At 39.6% G+C, this 19,291-nt stretch overlaps 1 protein-coding gene across 1 annotated transcript in view; it reads right to left on the reverse strand.

Moving 5' to 3' along the window:
* Positions 1–2,303: 2,303 nt before the first annotated feature.
* LOC120421098 (octopamine receptor beta-2R-like) overlaps positions 2,304–19,291 on the reverse strand; it is a 163,351-nt gene continuing 146,363 nt past the window's right edge. Inside the window, exons 3-8 of the mRNA XM_039584243.2 lie at positions 15,868–17,168; positions 9,752–9,850; positions 9,430–9,528; positions 8,740–8,861; positions 3,308–3,752; positions 2,304–3,243 (exon numbers count right to left, since the gene is read on the reverse strand). Coding sequence (XP_039440177.1) covers positions 2,925–3,243; positions 3,308–3,752; positions 8,740–8,861; positions 9,430–9,528; positions 9,752–9,850; positions 15,868–16,406 — 1,623 coding nt within the window. The 5' untranslated portion in view covers positions 16,407–17,168 and the 3' untranslated portion in view covers positions 2,304–2,924. The remainder of the gene's footprint in view (positions 3,244–3,307; positions 3,753–8,739; positions 8,862–9,429; positions 9,529–9,751; positions 9,851–15,867; positions 17,169–19,291) is intronic.

A 19,291-nucleotide genomic window follows, 5' to 3' on the forward strand; every position in this document is an offset into this window, starting at 1 on the left:
TAATCCATTTTGGAACAGTTATTGCTTGTAAATAAAGATGTTGCCAAGAGTAAGAAAAATTAAGAAAAAAAAACTTACTAAACTTGCTAGGAAAAGGGGATAGAAATAGAGAAAGCTTAAAACTAGATCACAGTTTTTTATCCTTTATAGATGTGCTTAATCATTAATTCCCCGAGGGCTAGAAATTGCTCCGCCTTGTTACGGCAGCTCCGGAACCGCGTCATCATCTCCCCTGCGAGAGCAAAGAACTCCGGCAGGGTAAAAAGATCTTCCCCGGTCACTACTTGCTGGGCCGCATTGCCGCTGCCGGCAGCGACCACGCTGGCAAACGATCGCCCCCAGCCAGGAGGGAACGCTGAGTTGTCCGCTGGAACCGTTCGCTGGCCAGCTGCAGGAACGGCTGCACTCGTACTTCGCTGAGGAGGATGGGACGCTGCTGCTTTCTTCTTCCTCTTTTCCTGCTCCTCGAGGTAGGACTTGCGCGCGACGCATCCGCGGTAATTACCGGTATGGTTACCGCCGCAGTTCGCGCACTTTACGCGCGGCCTGGTTTGTTCTGCGTTTTCCCCCAAGTCCGCCTTTCGTGGCAGTGCGCACACCTCCGAGAGGTGTGACTCACCGCACTTCACGCAGCGGGGCTGGAGGTTGCAGTTCCGCGAGCCGTGGCCGAATTTCTGGCAACGGTGACATTGCGCTGCGTCCGTCGGATTTTTGGAGTAAAACCGCCAGTTTACCCAAAAACCGTCCAACGCCTTAGTCCGCCGCAGGTCTTGAATTTTGACGGTGCCGCGGTCGAAGTACAACAGGTACAGTGTGTGTGTACCTGTGACGGTTGTCTTCCGCGAGAGGACTTTTATGTCTCGCGGCGTTATTTCGACACCCGAGAGGTGCTCCTTGAGGACGGAGATCGGGCGGTCTTGATACCCCTGCAAGACGACCTTAACAGCTGTCTTCTGTACGGGGTCGAATGTGTAGAACTTGAAGCTTTTACGCTTCAATTTCTCCACAACCAGGTCGAAGTTCTTTTGGTCAAATGTGAACACTTGCACTGACGATTTACCTATTTTGAGGCAGTACACGAGGCCTTCCAGCTGCTCGTCAACATCGTCCGCCAACGTGTCCAAAACGAAAATTGGTGGTGGTCGTCGTTCCTTTGGAGTAATTACTTTTTTTGGCGAAATCACTTTCTTCCGTGCACGACCATGGTCGTCGTCGTCGTCGGTAGTGCTACCGTCGGTGTTGTTGTAGCTGCTTTCCTCGTCACTCAGTCTCGCGAACTTGTTACTAGTGGGAATGTTGGCGGATGTTGAAGCGCCATCGGTCGACAGATTGCCGGAAGTAGCTGAACGGAGCCTTATAGGGCTGCGGCCCTGGACACGGTAATTAGGGTGTAATAACTTGGGGTCAAATCCTTTGGCGCACACACTCCCCGGCGCGATGGCGGACGACGCGGCGTTGGTTTGTTTACCTTTTTGCACACGGCCGGTAGACGAACTTCGCGGGTTTTTCGAGGCCGCACTCGAACTGCCACGGCCACGGCCGGCCCTTGGCATGCTGTTGGAGCAAACTCGCGGCGAATCACGGTAAATTACGGCGAAAAATTTCGAAAAAACGATGGAGCACTGAGCACTTGACTGCTGCTTGCACTCGTGCGTACACGGAGGATGTTGATATTTATATAAAATATTAATTCATTGAAGTTTTTTTAAAGTCTGTGTACCTCAAAAACTTGTTAATGGTTTCGTTTGAGCAACCTCCCAAAAATGTATGGAATTTCGTAATTTTTGTTCTCGTGGATCAAACTTACTTTTTGCCCAGGTATTTAAAAACGTGGGTTTTATAGAAAACCTAGATGTCTGGGTATCAAAGATCGGAAATTTTATGCCCTTTCCGATGCCATATAGGTAAACTTGTGAATTGTGGACCGGTTCGGATGCCGGCGGATTTTCCGACGACGTAATTCCGGGTTGGTACGAAATTCCAACGAAAAATCTATTCTAGCGATACAAAGACCCCCAAAACGGTGTTATACCCACTCCAGAATGTTTATTTAGCAATTCTATGGTAATATATTAACATTTAGTTAAATTGAAAGTATGCAAAATTAAGTTAAGATAAGTTTTATATAGAATTTCCAGAGTTATATAAACTTTTATACTTAGTAATTAGTAAACTTTATATTCAATCCAAATTATTTTTTTAATCAGTCAAGGATGCCTATTTGGAGTTGGGAGACTGGATTCATGGTGATTTGTCAACTAATAACTTTATTTATGTTAATTTTTCAAAAGGTGTACAAACTTTTTTTGCACCTTTTTTATTTTTGTAATAGTATTTGTTATATAACTTTTTATAGAAAACATCTTTTCATGAGCTTTTTGCAGCAAAATGTTCGGCATGAGTTTCTGAACAAAACGTAGTACTAGGTTTATGTCAACATTAAATTGTTTACATGTTTCATCACAAAATGTGCATAGTGCCCAAGGGGTGTAAATACTTTTTTTACATACTGTAAATCTTGCGAGGGACACCACCAGAATAGTCATGACAGCTGTCATAGACGAAGACGAAGATCACCAACACACCCTCACTGTCAGAGTTTCTAGACTAAAAATTTGGTTGATAGATGATTCTCTCCTCTAATAGACAGGTTTGATAGTCCGTAATGCAATTCCCAGAAAAAGCCTGAGGTCAGAACAAAATTATGACGAAAAGTATCTTACCAGCACGAAAACTCTTCGTGACACACAACTTCCCTACTACAAAAAAAACGGTATACATTTACGTCTCACCCATTCTCGCGTTCACACGCTCTCTCGCTCACACCAAATCATTTCAGTAGATCCTACTAAACTTGTGCACATTTGCAACTCTAACTGGTGGGGTTCTGCTCCTTCCGGCTGCTGCTGGCGTCCCGCCTGGTATTAGAGACTCTCGCCAACCTCGCTGTTGAAGCGGTCGTTCTGCGTCGGCCTCAGGTAGCTCTCCGAGTAGACACTTTTCGCCCGGCAGTCGTACCGCAAGCTGGACCGCCGCACGTTAATGTCCAGCGGGGACGTTTCGCGGCGCCACCACGCGCAGAACATGCAGTCCAGCGTGTTTCGGAACGCTTCCCGGAAGTCCCGGTTGAAGTACGCGTAAATCAACGGGTTCAGCGTGGAATTGAAGTAGCCGACCCAAAACACGAGCACGACCACAATGTCCGGGTTGGGACACTCGTCGCAGAGCGATGTGATGATGTACCTAAAAAAGAGGAGGGGGAGTTATGTTAGTCGCTGAGTGGAGATCCCAGAAGTTTAAGCTCAACCATAGAAAAAACGGAAGCCAACACAGGATGAACGTCCCCATGATGATTCCGAGCGTTCGGGCAGCCTTATGTTCTCGTTTCATTTTGATCAGATGTCGATCCTTGGTGGGCGTCTGCTCGGCGTCCACTTCGTGCATGGTGAGCGTCTTGGACGAGCCGGAACCGCTCAACGCTTCTCCGTTCGTCCCACCGCCACCACCTCCTCCTCCTCCGCCACCCGTGTTGTGCTGGTGCATCAGCATGGCGTTCCCTTGGCGTACCGCGAGGGCCTTCTCCTGCCGGTTGGCCTCGCGGAATATCTGGAAGTAGGTAAACACCATGATCGTGCACGGGATGAAGAACGAGATCGAGCTGGAGATGACAGCGTACGGCTTGTTCACTATGAACAGGCAGCTGTCCGGATTGTTGGCCACGTCCTCTTTGTGCTTGTCCGTGGTGTACCAACCTAGTTGGTGGGAAGAGAATAAATTTGTAATTTTTTTTTTGTAAAAATGATTTGCATGTTTCTAAATGTAAGCCTCAAAGTAACCCCCACTGATGGCATTATAAACTTCGAGCTCCAATCCAGAACCATAATTAATTAAATTACCATGAGCATAAAGCCCAAACTCGTTTCAAGTTTAACAACTCCCAGTCACGTGAGCCCCCAACCCCAAACATTTAAAACGAAAAAATGTCCTTTGGTTACATCCACTTTTTTCTAATAGAAAGGTGTGGAAATCCTTGCATGACTTTTGCAACAACGTTGACGGTCATAACTTTGCGCGCAGGTCAACGCGGGCATTCAAATCTGGCCCTCGTGGGCTTAATTCGTGCCATGGGTCCATTTCCCCGAACCCGACTGTCGACAGTCGGCCCCTGAATAAAGGTCAATGAAAACATCTGTTTGGGCCGGCAGGCGGTAGACATACATTATATTTGTCGCACTCCGAAAAAACCCACACACACACCACAGTTCCAACGTAATTCGCTGGAAAAACAGCTGGAAGGCGACGCAAACGGGGATTTATTTGCACGCTGGGATAATTGTAGATACTGAAACACGCGCGGAGAATTGCACTGAATTCGCGGAAAGTTCTATACGTTGAGGATGGTACTGCCAGAAATAAATGAATTAACATCAACAACAACTGTACTAGTTAGAAAGTTATGGCATTGGAAGAATTCTTCCACCTTGGTAAAAATTCAATTGGCTGGGTAATGCATTTCCAGCGCGGGGGTGCAAATCAAATTTGTACCCGTCTTATGATACCGAGATCAAAACACCGGCCACCGGAGAGCCTTGGAGCCACTCAAGGAGGTAAAACTACATCTTAAGGATACTCCTCATCCAAAATCAATAAGTTTGATACGTTGCATGGCTAGATTGCGTTGTTTCCTACTGAGGTTCCGGATCTGGCCACCGAAGATCGTTGGAATCGGTTCCGGGGGGCCCTAGGTATTTTTGTATGACTATTCATGGTTCATGAAAGCGAATCAGTTAAAAAATCCAGATCTTCCGGTGGCCTGTACTCCGGCCACCGGTCCGTACAGTGCGATTTTTTAACGGATTATTTTTCCTGGTGCAAAACAAAGCTTTTGATATGTAACAATCGATGGTTTGCAAGAATTCATGTTTTGGCAATTTTTTGGGCCCTTTTTTCCCACTGTGCGCGGGGGGCAGGAAATGCTACAAATTTATAAAACTTTCTAATGCTTTTAAAAATGTCAAAGAATTTTGTTTTCGAAATTGTCAAAAGTTCGACAATTTGCTACCCTATTTGATTCTCACTGAGCATGCTCCCGACTTTGGCCCCGAGTCTCCCACCGCACGTAGCAAGGTAGGTACCAAATTTGAACTCAAGTTCAGCTGTAGAAGAAGAATATGTCAGTTGTGAGACAAAGCTGGCTTGAATAAGTTAGTTCATTTTATAATAGAATTATCAATGCTGCAAATTATCTGGATATCCGAAGTCCCAGCTTTAGTCGGTACCAGTCGGGTACTCATTTTCTGATACCGAACAAGTACCGGCAAGCCAGGAGCAAAGCTTAATTTTGATTTATCCGCTTTTATTTGTTAAAATTTCTAGATTTTTCTTATTACCGCCTATAAACAAATGTAAACATTGAGTGTGTCCCTCTCACACCTTATGTCAATGTCCATCGGAGTAAGCGGGATACACTAAATATTTACATTTGTTTATAGGATCTAATAAAAAAAAATGAATAGCTTTCAATTTTAAAATTTATAATTGTTTTTTAAAACATTATTTCAAGCTCTAATTTTTCCGAGTTTTTATTGTTATGTTTGATTTTTTTTAAGTTTTTTTTTATTATTAAGTATTTTTTTAGTTTTGAAATAAGTATTTTTTTTTACTTTTTTTCTGATTTGTTTTTATTTTTTTTATTTTTTGAATTTTATTTTTTTTGTGCTTTATTCGATTCGAATTTGCTACTGCGACAGGTACCGCGGTGGAATTGCCGTCGGGTGCAAATTTGATTTGCTTTATTGTTTGCCCCAGCGCTGGATGCACTAAGCAGCGCTGGATGCACTAAGTAGTTCCTCACAAGTCTCCATGCAATTTTGGGGAGTGGTCATACAAAATGGGTTTGTAAATGTATGCAGTTCTGTTTCAAAAGAATGGGCTTTCTAATCGATTTGGTGTCTTCGGCAAGCTGTAGGTTATGATTAGGATTTTTCGGAAAAAATAGGTACCGTCAGAAAACAAATTTCCTTTTTTTTATCTAACATTTTATCAATAAAAAATAAATTCTTAAAATATATTCAATTTTTCGAAATGAGTATCGTGTGAGCAGCAGTGCCGGGAAGTTGGATTTTTGTGGTGTTCTTTTTGTGCTGTATTCGTGATCGTGTTCATATCATGCATGCGTAGAGTGTCCAATTTCCCGGGGTTACAAATTTCCCGGGAAACGGGAAATTTTCAACCAATTTCCCGGGATATCCCGGGAATTCCCGAGAAATTTTAAATTTATTTAAAATTGTCATGATCTTGGTTTTAATTAATATTATGCAACAAAATTGTATAGGACATCAACATTAATGGTTTAAATAAGTGTGAAGATCAATTAACAGCTTGACTGCATGTAAAAGATCATTCAATTACAAGAAAATGTATTTTGGTATTTTTTGATGAGAAATATTTTTTATCAATGTGTTTAAACTGTGAGTAAAATGAATCCATAATCCACAATCATAAAAATTCTGTTAAACTTGCCTCTGTGACCAGTTTATTGAAATGAGAAAAATAAACATGCAGAAATTATGTTTTTCATGACAAATACTGGTTTCAGCTCTTGAACAAATGGTAAAGCTTTTTAGTGTTGGTTTTACTCCAAACAACCCATTGTTTTCAAATATTTGAAGCAAGCTTTGAATATATTTTTGAATTTTTTGAGAACAAACAATAGAAAGTAATTTTTCAATGATTTTTTTTAATATTATTATGCAACATGATTTAAATTATACGATTAATTAACATCATTCCACAAAAAGTCTTCTGTTTTTTTCACATTTAACCCTCTGACACTTGTAGTTGCACCAGTGCTCCATAATTCTTTTGCTTCAAATTGTAATTTCTTTAGTACTAGGTATTCAACCAATTGAATTAATTCGTTAAGCACAAATTCGATTTTCATCTCATTTGATCATGGTAAACAAAAACGTAAAAAAATCTCAATTTTAATTTGGAGGCAAGGAGTTAATATTGTTTTGATGAAATAACATCAATCTGTCAAAAGCTTACCTAATTGTAATAATTTAATACTCATTAAGCAAGATCTATTCCCAGTTGCTTCAAAAATTAATATTATCAGAAATAATTCTGATATCATAATTTCTGATAATCTGATTTCTTATATATAAACCAAACAATACATTTTATTGAACAAAATCATGTTGAGTTTGTACATTTATTATTTTTTCGGAGCATTTTCAAAAAAATAGTTCCAAAAATTTAAGAAAATGTATACTTCCGCTTGAATTTCGGGAATTCCCGGGAAATTCACAAATTTCCCGGGAAACGGGAATTTTTTTTTTTCGGGAAATCCCGGGAATTCCCGGGAATTTTTTTCCCGGGACGGGAAATTGGACGCTCTATGCATGCGGTAAGGGGGGATCATTGTGCTAATGAATATTATTGCGCGTCAGTATCGTGTGAGCAGCAGTGCCGGGAAGTTGGATTTTTGTGGTGTTCTTTTTGTGCTGTATTTGTGATCGTGTTCATGTCAAATTCTGTGGAAGGTGCGAAGCCGCGTGTTTGGATTCTTGTGTCTCTGTTGTTTTATTTGTGGTTCCATCTGAAGTATTAGTTTTAAATTATTGTTATTTTTTACAGCTTCTTGGAATTATTTTAAATTAAATGTCTTCGTGTTAATTTATCTACTCACTATATGATTTAATTAAATGTTCATATTATTCCTTGTCCAATTATTCTCCTGTAACATACCATCTCCTCATACCATATATGTTTAAATTGCCTAAATTAACGAAACTTTCTAAAACAGCGTGGGAACCAGCCGGAGCATTTATATTTTAAATAACTGTTTTTTTTACAGCTTCCTGGAATTACTTTGATTATATTTATCATATTTATTATATTTATTATATTTATTCTATTTATTATATTTATTATATTTATCATATTTATTATATTTATTATTTATTATTATAACAAAACTATATGCTTATTAGATAATACACTACAGACTCACATTTACACCTACAAACATCCAAATCATTTAATACAATACGAATTCAACCATTTTCATCGGCCCGATGAAATTCCTCTAACCCCCACTCCGAACCTCCCAACAATATTCCGTTCACTTTTAAAAGTCGCATGGGTTCCCTGAACTTTTGCCACTAGTGAACAACAAAACATCCCCTCCCAAATCCCCACGGGACTGTATGGGCGTAGCCTTGGAGCACAGTGTGGAAATTTACGTTCTTAGATATTTTTGGATGTACCGGGCAGCAATCAAATTGTCTAAGAATATTGAATTGACCATTGTGGCACCCCCTACAGCGTGGTGCAGACCCGTTATGCTATGCTAAAATACATACAATTTTCGGAAATTTTTGAGATATTTTAGGGAACTAAAAATACGCGTGATGATTAAACATCTGGTTTAAGAGACATGAATTTTTGAAAAATCTTTTTTTTTGAAAATAGCGCAAGCCTGTACAAAAAATATTTAAAATCTTTAATCAAAGTATAATTGAATTCACAATACAATTTAATTTAAGAAATTTTAAATTGATTACAGCTCATTGCACTAGGATTTCCGTTGAAATTTTAAAGTTTTTTCAACAATTTTTTAGGTAAATTTTTAAGGGAGGGACATTTAAAAATATTTGCGACAGCTTTAATTGACCTAATCTGCAAAGAGACTACTATGACTTAACCTAAACAAGCGCGTGGCAATATACTTACCAGCGAAGATCGGTACGAATGACAACAGTGCTGGTGATATCCAGGTATTGAGTAACATTATGGCTACGACTCGCTTTGTCATGCTTATCGGGTACTTAAGTGGTTTCACTATCGCATAATACCTGGATCCGGTAGATGTAAGAAAAGAAGAGGGCGAGAGAAAAGAGAAATAAATGGAATCAGTAGAGTGTCTCATATGTGGTGGAAAATCCTGCGAAAATTGCGGGAAAATAAAATACACACATACACCTGCTGGAAAGAACGTTTTCCGCCGCAGAAAGTGCAGTGTGAATTTCAGATTTAATAAAATATATGGATCGAAATTGTCAATTGAATATTCGATTCGCATAATCTGCTTATCGGAAAGTTATCCGCGGAGCAGCTTTCCAATGGAACGGATACGGATCAGACCGGCGGAAATGATCCACTTCCGTTGTGGAACCTGTGCCTAGGCACACGGAGCGATATTCATATTTTATTTCATTCCACGTGGCACATGTCACTCGCAGTAGAAAGTGAATTATATTTGAACTGTCTCGTACGTAGCAGCTGGGACAGATCCATTTTATTACAATTTTGAAATAAGTTCAAATTGAAACAATTGCATCGGCTAGCTCAACTAGAATACAATTTTTGACAAACTGCTGACAGGTCCAATAAATAAACTCTCGGAAATGGTGCCAAACTTACCTATCGACTGAAATACAGCACAGGTGCAATATACTGGCGGTTGAAAAGTACACGTCCAAACTGTTCCACACGTCACACATGAAAGATCCGAACTTCCAACTAGTTCCAACGGTGATGGTGGGATTCAAATTTCATTACGGTTGTCAGTCCGGGACGTTGACAGTTGACACGTGGGATGGTATATCATGAAACAGAGAAGAAAGAAATCCTTGGCTTAGCTGATATGAAAATAACTCCTCCTGGGTGCTTTTCTAAATCGAAAAATTGCAAAGGTCAGCCACAATTCCACTACATTTTAAAAGCAAAAACAGTCAAAACCTACCTTCCCGTAATTTGTACACTGAAATTAAATGTCATGGCCATCATCGCCACCATGATGTCTGCCATGGCGAGCGATACCACAAAATAATTTGTTATAACCCTGGAACGAGACAGAGAGAGAAAAGTGATATGTTGTAGTGGATGAAATGCAATTTGGAAAATGGGTAAGGGCTTTGCAAAAAGGATATCGGCTTTTCATTTCAACCGGTTTCGTATGAAAAGCCTGGCATGCACTATCATATGAATGCGCACTAGGGTGGTCCAAATCTGGACTTTTTTGGGGCTACCCCCTGAAATCAAAGATTGACCCATCACTAGGCTAAATTCCAAATTTGAGCTCATTCTGACCACGGGAACCCCTCCCTCCAATCGCTTAAAGTTTGTATGGGAAAAATCGTCAAAATGTATGGAGAAAAGCAACTGTTTTACTTTTTTACCTGTGGAAGGCGCCATATTTATCCGATTCTAACCATTTCTCAAATGTAGAACCTTCATTAAATTTAGAACTACTTTCCCGAAGACACCATATTTTTAGGATTTTTTTACCGCGAAGTTATTAGCGCCCAAAACTGACCATTTTTGCGCGGCCGGCTGTAAGGGGCTACCTAACAACGATGTTTATTTCCAGAGTTTTTTTTGAAAAGGACCAATAAACTATTGTCTTTCATATGTTTATAGGACCTAATCAAAAAAAACTCTAGATTTCCAATTCGTACACGCACGTGCTCTCTCTCAGGTTCAAACTCTCTCACGAGCTTGATCGCCTGCCTGCCTGCCTGTTTACCTACAAGCGCGCGCTGTTTCTCTGCTTGGACTTTTGTCGTCGTCGTCGTTTTCGTTTGCTATCCGCTGCGCTGCGTTCTTGACATGTTTATTATAATTTTGAACTAAAATACCAGGTTTGTTTTGAGATATAAAATATAATGTAATATGTGATCAACAATAGATATCATATTATGAGACCGTGTGAGAGAGAATACAAATTTGATGAATTAGTTCATCCATGAATCGTCATTTGTTCTGATCCAAACCTAATTGCAAACGTTTTGGATTTTAATTTATCTGCTTTTGTTACAAGAAATACCATACAGTTTTTTTTAGATAAAAAAGGAAGAAATTTTCTTTAGATTTTTTTTAAACTGAATCCAAATGAGTATCTTAAAGGAAGGCCGCAACTGCAAAATCTGAAGGTAGTTAACGATTGTGCAGAAAGAGATGTTTCTTGAATCGAAAAATTTATAGGTAAACTGACAAAAAATGATAAACAGTTGCAATATTTGTTGCAGGTGGTCTAGGAACACAGAAAGAAATTTCCAGAAAGAATAAAAAAATAATTTTAGAGAGTATGAATGAAAATTTGCAGCAATAATTGCCAGTGCGTTAATAATATACTAACCAAGCTGACCAGCCCCTAGAAAAAAAATTGCCTTGATTTGTTTTGATTTGTACTAAAGTATATTTTTGTTAAAGCAAACTACCTAAAGGAACAACATTTGTATTACCTGAAGATTTTTTTTAAATAATTGAATCATTATCATGTTTCTTTAGCATATACGAAAAACTGCGTGTAATGCTTGGAAAAACAAACAAACCCTGTTCTCATGGCATTTGCATTTTTTAATTGAGCCTAAGCTGTCTTTTATTCAAACTATTTTTTTCAGCGCAGTTTTTTTTAATTTTTGACATAATTTAAGAATTTATAGGCTAAGTATATCTCCAAACAATCCTGCTATTTTAGTTGAAAATTATAATTAACATTCCAGAAACGCAGCGCAGCGGATAGCAAACGAAAACGACAACGACAACAAAAGTCCAAGCAGAGAAACAGCGCGCGCTTGTAGGTAAACAGGCAGGCAGGCAGGCGATCAAGCTCGTTTGAGAGTTTGAACCTGAGAGAGAGCACGTGCGTGTACGAATTGGAAATAAACATCGTTGTTAGGTAGCCCCTTACAGGCGGCCGCGCAAAAATGGTCAGTTTTGGGCGCTAATAACTTCGCGGGAAAAAATCCTAAAAATATGGTGTCTTCGGGAAAGTTGTTCTAAATTTAATGAAGGTTCTACATTTGAGAAATGGTTAGAATCGGATAAATATGGCGCCTTCCACAGGTAAAAAAGTAAAACAGTTGCTTTTCTCCATACATTTTGACGATTTTTCCCATACAAACTTTAAGCGATTGGAGGGAGGGGTTCCCGTGGTCAGAATGAGCTCAAATTTGGAATTTAGCCTAGTGATGGGTCAATCTTTGATTTCAGGGGGTAGCCCCAAAAAAGTCCGGATTTGGACCACCCTAATGCGCACCTGCCATGAACTAGGAAAAGGATGATCAATTGAAAAAAATATTGGTTATTTTATCATTTGGGATGCTGAGTGTGTAATTAATTGTAGGAGAATTGTTTTTATCAGAACTGAAATGGTTGAACATAATTGATTCTATAAATAACATGCAACCTTTTTATGTTATTGCATTGACTAGTTTTTGTGATGAATGTAAGGCGTCATCCATAAAGTATGTCACGCTAAAATCGGCCAAAATTAACCCCCCCTCTCCCCTATGTCACACTTTGTCACCCTGGATCTGACCCCCCTCAAAAAGTACGTCACGTTTCGCTGGACCCCCCCAACCATATTGTTTTTGTGCAGTTTTAGCATGATTTATAAAAAAGTAAAAGTCCTTGTTCCTGATTGTTGAAGTAGCCACTTAAAGTTTAAACTTTGTTTAAACAAATTTCTCTTAGTGTCATCTAGCCCTCCTTATTTTACTGAAGATATCTCAGAAACTATTGTTCCGACATTTTACGATGAAAATCAAAATTGATTCTACTTTCTGAGTAAACACAAACGCTTTCCTCACCCTCAATGCACGTGATCAACAACAAATGCACAGCAAGAAAAAGTTTCATTTTGAAATGTTGAAAATTTGGTAGGTTTTATGATGTAATGTTACACATTTTCTGATGTAATGTTACACATTTTTGTCACCATTACCTGAAGAATAATAGATTTATGGTTGTGAAATATGAAAAAGACTATAATAATCTCCAGCGAAGGAAGAATCATCACCAGAAAAAAATCTTTTGACACTCACCAAGAGAAAAAAAAATCGTAAGGGAACATGGCTCTCCTCTCTCACGCACGAAAGATCGGTAAAAGAAATAAAAAAAAAACATCATCTTTATTATCCTGCCGAACATCTGTTTCAAACAGAAAAAAAATTGAATTTTGGAATGTTGAAAATTTGGTAGGTTGAATATTACCTCTTTTTATGTTTAATATTACATAAAAAATGTGTGAAAATGTGAACCTAATGAATATTCACAAATTCCTGATGTAATATTACACATTTTTTCAACACAAAAACTGTCACCATTTCCTGATGAATATTACCATAATTTTTTCTTCTGTGCACTACTACACTTGCAGGCGTAACGTCACATGCTTTTTGTAGATGGGCAACGTGTGTAAACAATACGAAATTAATTAATTCAAGTGGTGCTACCGAGGAGATTTAAAAAAAATCTGCAACTGATTGATTTTTTCGAGATGTTCGAGAGCGATTTTAAGCGTGTTTTGCGAAAAAAAAGCGATTATTTCATCCCTGAACCTTAAATTTAATTCATACAAAACATTCTCGGCAAAAACCAAAAAAAATTAAAATCATGGTAATATAACATCTGGGACTGCCAGAAAAAAAGATTGTAAGAATACAATAAGTAAATCTCTCCCTGTTCCTGAGGGAAACACCCGTGAAGAGTATCGGGGCCGGCATTTGCAAAGCGAATTCAGTGACAGTTTATTAATCAACTAAATGTTAACATGTTAAGGTTAATGTTAACGTTCCATAGGTTGTAATATCAAACTGGAATATCTCTCATCCTCAGTCAGTGGTGGTTACCCTAAATTTGCGAAAATAATAAGGGGTACACTACAATAGATCAACTAAAAATTCGCAGTAGTCTTAAATCCCACAAAAAAATAAATTAACGCTGATTTCAATTTTGTCAAAATTATTCTTCATGATCCCCGCTTTTGGAAAATTATCATGCTATTTTAAAGCATTCCAACTAGAGGGTGACGAGCGGGAATTCCCGGGAAAAATTTCCCGGGAAATCGACCATTTTTGGACCTCTCGATTCCCGGGAAATTTGGTCGAGAGTCCCGGGATATTTTATACTTATAAATATCGAACTAAAATTTTATAAACTAATCAGAAAAAACATTCGAAAAATTCGAAATGGATATTAACTTGTCGAATGTTCCAATAACTATAATTGAGAGAAGCCCAAACAATGTAAGCCCTAAAATTTACCTTAAAGCATACTTACACCCAAAATTCAGAGTCAAGATAATCGTTCTCTCAAAATTTATTGAGGGCTCAGTGCCAAACTCGATAGACTAATGGTACCAAATCACATCATCATAACAAATGAGTTCATTCGTTAGTTGAATCAATAAATCTCCAACAAGTGTCATACATCGACTTCTGACTTCTCCTTGACCAAGCTGTGGTGGCCGAGGCAGCTAAGTCATTGGATTGGTTTGTCAAAGGTCTCTGGTTCGATTCCCGTTGTCGACACTTTTGGTTTTTTGTTTGACGGATGAACTTTTTTTGCAAATGAACCTCGAGAGAATAGTTCTATCGCCCATCTCGAGCTGTGTTCTCTGCGTCCGTGAATGGTACCACTATTCTTTCGACTCGAGAGAATCATTCTCTCGGACTAGCGCTGCCAGTTTTGGGTGTAGCAGTTACATCCCAGAAATGAATTATAAAGTTTTTTTTTATTATTTGTAATAGGGAAAGCCCGTTTCAAAAAGTTCAATTTCCATATTCTCTCTCGACGTAGCAATTTCACTTTTGATATAAATAAGTCATTTGGTGATTCGCATCAACCTTAATATTAGAATATATTATGGAAGAAAAATCTCTGGCTATTTGTAAAGATTGCCTTAATCTTTGTTAAGGTCCACCAATTGTGAACAATCGGGTTTTCCTGATAAATGTTAATATTTCTTCAATGAATATTTTCAGTTTACCTTAAAAAAAATCAATTTCAATTTGTTGTTTTGAGTTGTTATTTGTCATATTGCAAAAATCCCGATACCGGGAAGTAATATATTTGCTATTTTTTTACTTTACAAAAATCTTATAACAAGTTCGTGCAACAAGCTTGTGCAACTTTTGAAAAATCACTCTGTGAGAATTAAGACTCGTAAACATTTTAAACTACAATTTTGAACCCCTAAAAGCGCAAAATGATCTTGTATTTGCAGATTCAGAAATAAATCTAAAGGTTGAAATAGTTCCTTGAAATAATGAGGCTACTTAAATAAACGTTTTTTTTAAATAAGTATGAATGAATTGTAACTGAATACATTAAAAAAACAAATTAATGACCTTTCCTTTTTAAATTGTTAGCAGTTTTGGCATACTCAAAAAAAAACTCCCGGGTCCCGGGAATTCCCGGGAAATGGCCAAATTCAACTCTCGATTCCCGGGAAATTCAAAATCTCGAGAATCGTCACCCTCTAATTCCAACTCTACGCGGAAAAACAAGTGTAAATTTATTCGCCACGGAAATTATAAATCACATGTAGACTCGGTTGATGTAAACTTAAGATTCGATGTAATCGTCTGCATCACACGTAAAATCATGTTTTTACGTATGATTTGTTGCACATTGACATCAAATCGCAATCTATTTTTTTTTCTGTGTAATTAGTTTTCTGAGCATAAATAATAAAGCCCATAAAAAGATTAGGGTGCAAATTAGGGATCTACCTTCCCTCCGATTTGAAATTTGGTCCATAAGCAAAAGAAACTCAATATATATTGCATCAAAAACCATCGAGGCATCCAGAATCAGGCACTGCTTTTAATTTATCAGGATCATGAAGTATCGTAAGTATCGACTTTGTTATGTCAGCAACTTATTCGCGAATTTCTGTAAATCTATCGAGTTGTCAAATTTGCAACATGGAGTTCAACTTTCTGTGAAGTTGCTGTGAAGTTTACCATGGGACTTTGAAAAGTTTAACACCATGTTGCACGCACACACTCTCACTTTGAATCCCTCGATTTGAACAGATTCAATATGGAAATTGACATATTTATAACTCACCTTAACTTCCTATGTCGCTTAACCGATATGATGACCAGCAGGTTGCCAAAGATGGCCGCCACGATTATGAACATCATAATGGACGCTTTCAGCACCAGCAGCACCCCGTCCAGCACCTCTGCACTATCTGCTCCCGCAGCGATGCCACTTCCGTCGTCCAAAACGGACGAGGTCGTGGCCAGATCTAGCGGGTCTAGCGAAGGGGCACCGGAGGAGCTGTAGCCCTGGAAGATCATGTGACTCCCACCGGCCGCGCCATCGTCCTGACCACCTCCCCGGCCGGGGCCACTCCCGAGGATAGTGGCCGAAGTGGCCGCTTTGGCCGCCGCCGATGCCAGTGCTGCCGAACTGCTACTACTGCTGCCGGAGCTGCTGCTACTGCCGTTGAAGAACAGTCCCAAACCACCATGACTGATCCCACTTGCGGTCTGCGCTTGCGGTCCGTAGGAAGACCCCGACGAAGACGACAATGAGGAGAACGATGAAGCTGCTGCTGAATACATGTATTTCGGTAGGTCATCGTTGGAAGGATTCATCATACACTGGCGCGCAAGCCCCGATTTTATTTCTTCCAGGTGAAGCAGGAGCGATCCCCTATTCCACTACTGACTTAAACCAATGAGACTTATCTGGTAAACACTCAAACACTGATTTATTTTATTTATTTTCACAACCTCAACTTTACACTGCTACCCTTTGCCGGATGCCGTCTGGCCTTTCAACTGGAACGGCAACTATTTTTGTAACGGACACGATCGATTCGCCAAGACTTGGCCACAAAAACACTTCATCTTCCATCGGCCACCAACGGTACCCGCCACTGATGCTGTTGCCACCTCCCGGACCAACACTGGATCGCCGCCGACGGGCAATTATTTATAATTACGCTCATCACTATTAAACTTTCCAATCGTGCACTTAGAGATTTTCCTCGTTTTCCCTCGTTTTTTCACGACCATCCCACCAACTCCAAGCTTTTTCCTCTCTTCTTTTCCCTATCATGTAACTCACTGATGCTTCAATTTCGATTTGATGCTCATTAATTTCCGTATAAATTCCAGCTTTTTGATAGTCATCCTGCTTCCCGACGACTTTCCACGCCGACTCCAAAAGAGGAGGAGGAGGCCGTTACAATTCCGGGGTGGCCGCTTGTTAGCGACTAACGACCCTCCCGCGTGGCGTCCTGCTGGGTGACCGACAGCATCGCTCCCGGCGGGGACACAACAAGCCCAGGTCCATTCGCTGGAGCTTCCCAAAATCTCCTCGTTCGGGGTCCGTTTGTATCAGCGCGTGTTAAATTGCTGAAATGAATGGAAAACGGGAAAATAGATTTTGATGAATGGTGGTCGTTTCGTTGCGGATGAATGGATTGGTTTATAATGAAGAGTCTGAGGTGTATTTTGAGAGCGTAACAACATTTTTCACCGATGCGCATAATGGACTGAAGTTGAATCATGAAAATATTCTCCAAAATATAAGTAAATTTATGTGTTTGGTGAAAATTTCCAAAACATTTGTTTTTTTTTTCAAACCTGGTCAACATTTTGTTTTGAAAAGAATTGGATCACATTGATATTGGATTGGATTTGTTAAATTTGTTTTAGGTGCACCCAGACGGCGTTCGCATGATTGTGATGCACGGAAAAAAAAGTGTGCGAGAAATCGTGAATTTCGATTCATGAATTCGTGAATAATTTTGTGCATGATTTCGTGATACCTTTCATGATTTCATGAATTTTATTCATGAAATCGTGCATAAAAATGCACGAATTTATGAATTTAATTCATGGCAAACATATTTTTACGAATATTCATGAATTTTCCTTCATGAAATCATGCATATCACTATTCATGATTTCATGACTGATTTTCATGAAGTCATGACTAAACTTCATGAATTCATGAAAAATATTCATGATTTTACGATTATTTATGCATGCGTAAATTTTACGTCGTAAAATTTTATTCGCGAATTTATGAATCATGTTTTTCATGATTTCATGAAAGTTTACATGTTTTCATGAATAAAATGCATGAATTCGTGCATAACATTCATGGGTTTATGAATTTGTATCCATGTTTATGACGAGTGATCTTGATCAATCAAGAACAGTTTCGTTCGAACTGTCAAGTTTGTTTTTCGCTTGCCAGTTCAGCCGCGTGTTTATTTGCCACGAAGTCAATCGCGTTGTGACTTGTCGCGTCCTGTTGTGTTTGCCGGTAAAAGTGACCGTGATTTGCGGACCCGGGATTTGGAGGTGCTGTCCACCGGAACCGGGAAAAGATCTGCGGCCGTTCCGTTGGAAATGGCAACGGAGCCAAGGGCTAGCAGGAAGAGGACCGAGCTGCAGGAGGAGGACCGAGTGGCAGTAGGAGAACCGAGCGCGGGAGGAGGACCGGGCGGCAGGAGGAGGACCGAGTGGCAAGAGGAGGGCCGAATGGCAGGAGGAGGACCGAGCAGCAAGAGTAGGACCGAGTGGCAGGAGGAGGAACGAGCGCGGGAGGAGGACCAGGCGGCAGAAGGAGGGCCGAGCGGCAGGAGGAGTTACAAGGTAAGAGACAGAACAGTTCCCGGTTTGTTTCGATTGTCGAATCAAGGGGAACATGGTCCATAAGACAGTTCCCGTGTTTTATCTCCGCGTGTGACAGTTTCTTGGTCGTGGACTCGTAGGGATCTCGGTTTTTTGTCAATTGCCGGAGCATTCTACGCGTGTGACAGACAGTGAGGTTTGTTTTGGTTTTGGAAACGAAAAAATCCCGTTTTTTTTTATCGGTTCTCGTGGATGCGCTGAGTGACATTTCGGTGCTTTGTTTTGAGCTAAAAATGGGGACATAGGTAAAGTATGTTAATAATTTTAATGATTTTAATATTGTAAGCATATTATTTTAAAGTACAGTGGATTTAACATATGGGTAATTCTCCGCCAACTCACACAGCAGTTGCCCCGACCCCTCTTCGATTTGCGTGAAACTTTGTCCTAAGGGGTAACTTTTGTCCCTGATCACGAATCCGAGGTCCGTTTTTTGATATCTCGTGACGGAGGGGCGGTACGACCCCTTCCATTTTTGAACATGCGAAAAAAGAGGTGTTTTTCAATAATTTGCAGCCTGAAACGGTGATGAGATAGAAATTTGGTGTCAAAGGGACTTTTATGTAAAAGTAGACGGCCGATTTGATGGCGTACTCAGAATTCCGAAAAAACGTATTTTTCATCGAAAAAAACACTATAAAAGTTTTAAAAATTCTCCCATTTTCCGTTACTCGACTGTACAAAATTTTGGAAGATGTCATTTTATGGGAAATTTAATGTACTTTTCGAATCTACATTTTCTCAGAAGGGTCATTTTTTCATTTAGAACAAAATTTTTCATTTTAAAATTTCGTGTTTTTTCTAACTTTGCAGGGTTATTTTTTAGAGTGTAA

Source organism: Culex pipiens, chromosome 1, assembly GCF_016801865.2.
Source record: "Culex pipiens pallens isolate TS chromosome 1, TS_CPP_V2, whole genome shotgun sequence".
NCBI classification, from domain to species: domain Eukaryota; kingdom Metazoa; phylum Arthropoda; class Insecta; order Diptera; family Culicidae; genus Culex; species Culex pipiens.